Below are 8,622 nucleotides of genomic sequence, written 5' to 3'. Positions count from 1 at the left end.
CGCGAATATTTTGCATAAAAAAGACACACACATTTGCAGTAATTGCTTCAAATTTCGTTCGAGAGCAATTGATCAGGTTCTGAAGAGTGGAGCTTGTCGTGGGGGTAGTTATCCCAGGCTGAGGTTTGCGCTCGAAACCGCCCTGATCCAGACCGTACCAGACCGAAATTGCTCTGATCAAGACTCAATCGCGCTCTACAGTCTTTATGCGCTCGTAGTGCGCTCGAATATGCCTATGATCAGACTCAAATGCGCTCATTCCACCTTCCAGACCCTGTAATTTCGAGCGCACAAAGGTCAGCTGTGCGCTCGAAATGGTCAGGACCAAGACAATTTCGAGCGCACACCCCAGCCTGGGATGATATGCTAACCTGTCCAGAATGGGAACCCTGTGAACATCAGAGCATGACAGTGTTTCACCGCGAAGTTGCCACACGTAAACATGGCGAACATTGGCAACATGAGGAGAGACGTCGCGATGGCACTGGCCGGTTTGGTATTGAAGAGAGGATCTGGGAATGGGGGCTGAACTGATCGGGTGGTGCGAGTTCTCCTTTGAAGTCTTCGTGCATTTTGTGCTTCCATGAGTCGTCGTTGCTTCTCTTCGTTTACAACTGTTCGACAAAGTGGGCATGTCGAGGCCCGTTCCTCCCACTTTTCGTAACATTCTGTAATTAACAATTTGAATACATAGAACTATTTTTTTGCAATAAACCCCGTGAAAAGAAATTGTTCTCAGAAAATATGCGAAAAAAATGATAACTTCATAATGGTTTGTATAGCCCAATAAGGGGTAGGAATATCCATCACCATTTATATGTGCCATTATAAAGATGTCAAAATAAAGGAGTCGCAATAATTGGTTATACCAAGGTCATAATCTAACCAGTTCCTTGCATATTTTTGGTTTCACATTAATAGCAGCAACTACAGTTAACTGCAATAAGATTTGAAATTGTAGTTTATTATCGCTTTACTTGACTCAACTTAATAACTTTTACAGTTGTAAGTTGCTTTGTTAAAGTCCACAGCATTTCTTGTAAAGTTTTGTCAGTTTTTTAGCTAAAAAACTGTCAGTTTTTTGCAGTTTTTTGCAAGATCTGCAAAAAAAACTGTCAGTTTTTTGCAAGATCTTGCAAGAGAATGCATACGGCTTCCATCTTCTTGCAAGATTCTTGCAAGTTTTTCGATTCACTTGCAAGATTCTTGCAAGCTTTTTAATTCACTTGCAAGAAACTTGAAAGTTTTTTAATTCCATTACCTGGCTACAGGGGGCGACTGGTCGAGCTGAAAAAAAAAGAATATAGCTGATATTGTGTCGGAAAATTTTCTTGAGTCAAGTTAAAGAACCGACTTTTGAGATTTTGCAGCATGTTCTGGTTGTGTTAACCTCCTCCTTTTGAATCCGTCAAATAATACTGGTCAAACGTTGAGCATAATAACTTTTGTGACTACAAAATAGATCCAAAAACCGGTAATATCAGTGATTAAAAATTCCGACTGTTCGTTTCTCTGTAAAAAAGTTTGTTTGAAAAAAAATGAGAAATGGAAGTTGTTGCTTTTGTCGTTCATTAGACAGGATGAAGCTAGGAAAAGATTTGGATGGTTCGGGTTATTTTTAGTTGTTTGTTGGAAAATCTTATTTGAATTTGAATTCTTGCAGGACACTCGTAAGATTCTTGCAAGATTTGACATTCAAAAGTTATTTTAGAAAAAAAATGATCGCTATTCCTGTAAATGACAATTCATTTGGTTTTCGTTAGTTTTAGCTGCTAAATATAATCAAGAACTTTTTTTAGAATTTATAAACTTCCAAGATTCTTGCAAGAATCTTGCAAGATTACGAATTGGGGCTAAATTTTTTTTCCATGTATTTTGGTTTTGTAACTTGTTTAAAAAACAATAATTTGCTTCAGATGTGTTTTCTACAACAAATGTAAACTGATTTATTTCTTTGCCTTGGTTGATTTCTTGCAAGATTCTTGCAAGAATCTTGCAAGTTCTGAATCAGCTTGCAAGATTCTTGCAAGTTTTAAATTCACTCAACACTAGGGAAAACAGAAAATACGTGCAAATATGATGCCAACAGTAGATTGTAACATCAAGTATCAAAGGATTAACAAGAAACCAGCAAAAAATGGCTATCGTTGAATAATATGGTGGAACAGGTCATGAAGCACGGGAGCCTTCTGTTCATTTTTTTTCTGTACACGAACTTCCCCAATTATATTAAGGGCACCATTTAAACTCTTATCGGACCATTTTTCAGACTTATTGGATCTTTTCAACAATTGCCCCCCCTTTGGTACCTAGTAGAGAATCGCCTCCCCTTTTGTGCTATACTTTACCAGAATATTACTTGGCCTACACTTTAGATAGCCGAATATTAGTTTAAGCGCAATTGCGGACCGCTGTTCATGGCCAAGCCTCTCATGCGCTGTGGGATGTAATCCGGAAATCGCGGCGAAGCCGCGACGCGCGCGAAGCGCGCCCACCGACCCGCCAGTCGGAAATTCTTTTCGCTTTGTATTCCGGTTCGGCTAATTGCTATACCACGGTGTATTTTATTCTATTCAATTTAATAGTATGTGCATGCGTGGAAAGTTATTAGTCGTCTCTGATTGGTTAATAAATGGCTCGCCTAAATTCTATTCAAGAATAGCCCCCCCTTTCGCAAAAGGGGGGGCAATTGTTGAAAAGATCCGACTTATTTGCCTTCAATGTGCAACACACTAGAGCACTGTACTTTGTGTTTCACGGTACACTTGCCCGCGTGCATCTCAATATGGTCTGATTAGAGGCCCCGTGGGTCTGAATACTCATCTTGGGATTACCCGGGCCGAGGAATTTGGCCAAAATTATGTAAGATCAGCGGCAACTAGCGTTGACAAGTCGGAAAATTCACCGCAATTTTCTTACATAATTTTGCGTTGAATGCGTTGAATTTATAGACAAAAATTCAACGCATTCAGCGCAAAATTATGTAAGAAATGGCGGTGAATTTTCCAACTTGTCAACGCTAGTTGCCGCTGATCTTACATATTTAGCGTTGAATTTAGCGTAGATCTTACATATTTAGCGTTGAATTTAGCGTAGATCTTACATATTTTTGCGTTGAATTTAGCGTTGATCTTACAAAAAATCAACGCGTAGAACTCTGGGTATGGGACTCGAACCACTGACCTCCTGTTTACTTATCCCCTCTTCTACCATTGCGCCACTGTACCTTGGTTCCCTTAAGAGCCTCAATCCTTATAAAGCGTAGATCTTACATATTTTGAGTAGAATTCAGCGTAGATCTTACATGTTTTGTGTTGAATTTAGCGTAGACCTTATATATTTTCCATTGAATTTAGCGTAAAACTTGCTTATATTTCGTTGAATTTAGCCTAGATCTTACATATTTTTCGTTGAATTTAGCCAAGATCTTACATAATTTCAACGTATTCAACGCATTTATCATGTGAGAAGTACTGGGAAAAATTTAAAAATTTTTTTAAGGTTTGAAAAAAATTTGAATTCCTAAAATGGTCTGAAATGGTTTTTGCACCGTAAGAGAGCAAATGGTTATTTTTTTGCTGACTTCATTTTTCTCAATTGTGCAGTATAGGGGTCGAAACAGTAAAAAAAATATTTTTTTGAAAAAAAACTTGAAAAATTTGAAATCTTCAAATAGTCTGAATTGGATTTTGCACTATAAAAGAGCACTAGAGAAGATTTTTTCTGACTTCTTGTTACTCACCTTTGGAGTATAGGGTTCGAAATAGTGAAAAAATTAATTTTTCGAAAAAAAAACTTTTCGAAAAAGTTTTGATATCGTAAAATGGTCTGAAACGGACATTACACTATAAAAGAGCACTAAAAAGTGATTTTTCTCACCTGTGCAGTATGGGGTCGAAACAGTTAAAAAGTTAATTTTTTGAAAAAAAAACTTGAAAAATTTGAAATCGTAAAATGGTCTCAAATGGATTTTGCACTATAAAAGAGCACTAAAAAGTGTTTTATTTTGCTGACTTCGCTTTTCTCACCTGTGAAGTATCGGGTTCGAAACAGTGAAAAAAATGACTTTTTGAAAACAAACTTGAAAAACTTTTGAATTCATAAAGTGGTCTGAAATGGTATTCAAAAAATTCAACATTAAATTTGTAAGATCTACGCAAAATTCAACGCTAAATATGTAAGATCTACGCTAAAATTCAACGCTAAATATGTAAGATCTACACCAAATTTCAACGCGAAATATGTGAGATTGGTGTTGAAAGCGTTGAATTTATGTAAAATCTATGCTAAATTCACCGCTAAAAATGTAAGATCTACGCTACAATTCAACGCTAAATATGTAAGATCTACTCCAAATTTCAACGCAAAATATATTAGATTGGCGTTGAATGCGTTGAATTTATGTAAGATCTACGCTAAATTCAACGCTAAATATGTAAGATCTACGCTAATATTCAAAGCTAAATATGTAAGATCTACGCCAAATTTTAACGCAAAATTATGTAAGATTGGCCTTGAATGCGTTGAATTTATGTAAAATCTACGCTAAATTCAACGCTGAATATGTAAGATCTACGCTTAAATTCAACGCTAAATCTGTAAGATCTACGCCAAAATTCAACACAAAATTATGAAAGATTGGCGTTGAATGTGCTGAATTTATGTAAGATCTACGCTAAATTCAACGCTAAATATGTAAGATCTACGCTAAAATTCAACGCTAAATCTGTAAGATCTACGCCAAAATTCAACACAAAATACGTAAGATTGGCGTTGAATGCGCTGAATTTATGTAAGATCTACGCTAAATTCAACGCTAAATATGTAAGATCTACGCTAAAACTCAACGCTAAATATGTAAGATCTACGCCAAATTTTAACGCAAAATATGTAAGATTGGCGTTGAATGCGTTGAATTTATGTAAGATCAACGCTAAATTCAACGCTAAATATGTAAGACCTACGCTAAAATTCAACGCTAAATGTGTAAGATCTACGTCAAATTTCAATGCAAAATATGTAAGATTGGCGTTGATTGCGTTGAATTTAAGTAAGATCTACGCTAAATTCAACGCTAAATATGTAAGATCTACGCTAAAATTCAACGCTAAATATGTAAGATCTACGCCAAAATTCAACACAAAATTATGTAAGATTGGCGTTGATTGCGCTGAATTTATGTACATCTACGCTAAATTCAACGCTAAATATGTAAGATCTAAGCTAAAACTCAACGCTAAATATGTAAGATCTACGCCAAATTTTAACGCAAAATATGTAAGATTGGCGTTGAATGCGTTGAATTTATGTAAGATCTACGCTAAATTCAACGCTAAATAAGTAAGATCTACGCTAAAATTCAACGCTAAATATGTAAGATCTACGCCAAAATTCAACGCAAAATTATGTAAGATTGGTGTTGAATGCGTTGAATTTATGTAAGATCTACGCTAAATTCAACGCCAAATACGTAAGATCTACGCTAAAATTCAACGCTAAATCTGTAAGATCTACGCCAAAATTCAACACAAAATACGTAAGATTGGCGTTGAATGCGCTGAATTTATGTAAGATCTACGCTAAATTCAACGCTAAATATAAAAGATCTACGCTAAAACTCAACGCTAAATATGTAAGATCTACGCCAAATTTTAACGCAAAATATGTAAGATTGGCCTTGAATGCGTTGAATTTATGTAAGATCTACGCTAAATTCAACGCTAAATATGTAAGATCAACGCTAAATTCAACGCTAAATATGTAAGATCTAAGCTAAATTTCAACGCAAAATATGTAAGATTGGCGTTGATTGCGTTGAATTTTTGTAAGATCTACGCTAAATTCAACGCTAAATATGTAAGATCTACGCTAAATTCAACAATAAATATGTAAGATCTACGCCAAAATTCAACGCAAAATTATGTAAGATTGGCTTGAAAGCGTTGAATTTATGTAAGATCTATTCTAAATTCAACGCTAAATATGTAAGATCTACGCTAAAATTCAACGCTAAATCTGTAAGATCTACGCCAAAATTCAACACAAAATACGTAAGATTGGCGTTGAATGCGCTGAATTTATGTAAGATCTACGCTAAATTCAACGCTAAATATGTAAGATCTACGCTAAAACTCAACGCTAAATATGTAAGATCTACGCCAAATTTTAAAGCAAAATATGTAAGATTGGCGTTGAATGCGTTGAATTTATGTAAGATCTACGCTAAATTCAACGCTAAATATGTAAGATCTACGCTAAAATTCAACGCTAAATATGTAAGATCTACGCCAAAATTCAACGCTAAATATGTAAGATCTACGCCAAAATTCAACGCAAAATTATGTAAGATTGGCGTTGAATGCGTTGAATTTATGTAAGATCTTACATAAATTCAACGCATTCAACGCCAATCTTACATAATTTTGCGTTTTTTAGCGTTGACACCTCGGCCCGGGTATTTGGAGCCTTTTGCTAACTTGACAAATAATGTAAATCTTGGCTGTTTTCAACATTATTACGATACTCATTACGCCCAAAAAAATGGGTCCGTAATCACCAAGCTACAGGAAAATGTGCTAGAACTTTCTGAAAAACGGAATATTTTTTAAGGTTTTTTTTCAGGACGAGGGAATCATTAAGCAGTACTGCCACTCATTGATTACGACTCCATAAATTACCTTTACAAAACTGGTGTTCACAGGGTAGTGTGATAGGTTCTTTCAGAACTTCGGTACAAATAGCACAATCAGTTTCCTCCTCCACCTCTTTATCATCTGCTAATTGGCCACAATTCTCACTTTCGGCTGTCTGAGCTTCGTCTGCTTGATCATCTCTCCTTGTATTATCCGCTGTCAGCTGACTCGTGGCTTGTCCTTCACGAGGTGTAACTTTTGGCCGATGTTTCTGTCGTACGAATTGAACCGGTGGCTTTTTAGCGCATACTGGACAAAGCTGGTCTTCTTTAAGTTTGCCCTGTTTTCGTAACAAGACAGGGTTGCATTTTGAGCAGACTTTGTGTGAGCAAACAGGTAGTCGTTTCAGCCGAACATTTTGGAATACTTTCTGGCAGTTCTCGCATTTATTGTCTTGCGTGGCCGAAGCCATAATGAAACGTGAATATTACATTCAAAAAGAATTCAGAGATTATTTTTGCTTATACGAATTTGAAAACTAAAACTAATGCAACGCTCACAATATATGAACAGTTGAATTTTTGACTATTCATAAAAGCTCTTATGGCATACAATTTGTACCAATTAGCAGAAACTAGAAAACTTTCAGTGAGCCGAAATTTGAGAAAAACCAAAGATTAAAAGCCATTTAAAATTTGTAAATGTCACGTAGTATTATTATGCATGACAAATATATTTTCGGCTATCTTGGTGTTTGACTAATTAACAAAAAAGGTTTTCAAATTGTTGTCTACGTCACTAAAGAGTACCTGCGCAGTAAACAATTTTCTCATCCAATTAAAAGTCTTGATTTTATGTAACCTTTCTTCATCAATCGAAAAATTTGAACAAGTTGACAGCAAACTAAGAAAAATTCAAAGTTCATGCGTTGAACAATCTAAATAGTAATTTGCAATATCATTTGAACAAAAAATTGTTCAACGCGCGCTCTCCAACAAAGTTGGAGATCATTTTTAAAGTGTTCTTAGATGAAAACAATGATCTAATTTACGCTTCACATAGGCTTTGATAAGGCTTTCCAATTTGATAGTATTGCCTTTAAACAATGACACGTTACAATTTGAAGTGACAGTTGTCAGAAGCAAACAATAAACAGCATAATATAACATGTTAAATGTATTGGAAGAAAAAAAACTCGGTGTTGTTTTTTTTTCAGAATCTGAAGTGTACAATTGTCGTGATTCACGAAAAATTGCTACGAATTCATTATTTATAACATGGAGAAAATCATAGAATATTTTGAAGGAAAAACGCTTCGGTTTATAACATTGAACGCTGAAAAAAACACAAAAGTCAGGGTTGAAGGATGAGATTCTAAACATAGAACCGTTTCCTCCCCCTTTCATTTTAGGATCTATGCCCGGGCAACTTTTTTCCCACTGTTGTTCTTCGATAACATTCAAAATTTCCGTAAAAATTGCGTTGAAATCTTCTTTTGCGAGTTTGGAAAATTTAACCGCGTTCGACCGGCTGCTCATACATTAAGCGCCACGTGAAGTCAATCCGCTCTTCTATTTGCTTGAATTATGAGTACCTTTTTCAAATAGCTATTATACATTTTTAGCTACTTCATGTTCTAATTTTTTTTTCAACTGTTTCGTTTTGTTGCAGGAGCTTCAATTGTTTCAAATGTTTGCCATTGCGTTTTGGCTCATTTCGACAATTGCGTCACTGCCGGTTCCAGACCAGGGATGAAAAACGAGAGGAGAGAAAATGCCACCCTGAGGGTTTTCTTCCGACAGTTGGCTGTTTACTTTAATGGATACCACACCGTAAAATGATGGTTTAGCCATCCTCTTGATCCGTGAAAAATGTGACATTTCGCTGGAAATTAGCAGACTTCTTGGTTCCATTTATCAGAATTCACTACGTTGCCAATCATACAAATTCAGCGAGTGCGAGTTTTCGAACACGAGTGACGACATTTTGT

At 35.8% G+C, this 8,622-nt stretch overlaps 1 protein-coding gene across 1 annotated transcript; it reads right to left on the bottom strand.

Moving 5' to 3' along the window:
• Positions 1-371: 371 nt before the first annotated feature.
• On the bottom strand, positions 372-7,207 carry LOC142357220 (uncharacterized; the record flags this gene model as incomplete). Its single annotated transcript, XM_075408878.1, has 2 exons — positions 6,678-7,207; positions 372-668 (listed from the first exon to the last, which is right to left on the bottom strand). Coding segments are annotated over exons 1-2 (724 nt in total), but the record flags the coding sequence as incomplete, so codon positions are not given.
• Between the last annotated feature and the right edge of the window lie 1,415 nt (positions 7,208-8,622).

This window comes from Convolutriloba macropyga, unplaced genomic scaffold (genome assembly GCF_964194025.1).
Source record: "Convolutriloba macropyga unplaced genomic scaffold, txConMacr16.3 SCAFFOLD_4288, whole genome shotgun sequence".
NCBI classification, from domain to species: domain Eukaryota; kingdom Metazoa; phylum Xenacoelomorpha; order Acoela; family Convolutidae; genus Convolutriloba; species Convolutriloba macropyga.
The sequence above is the reverse complement of the archived record's forward strand: the minus strand, read 5'-3'. Positions and strand labels throughout refer to the sequence as shown.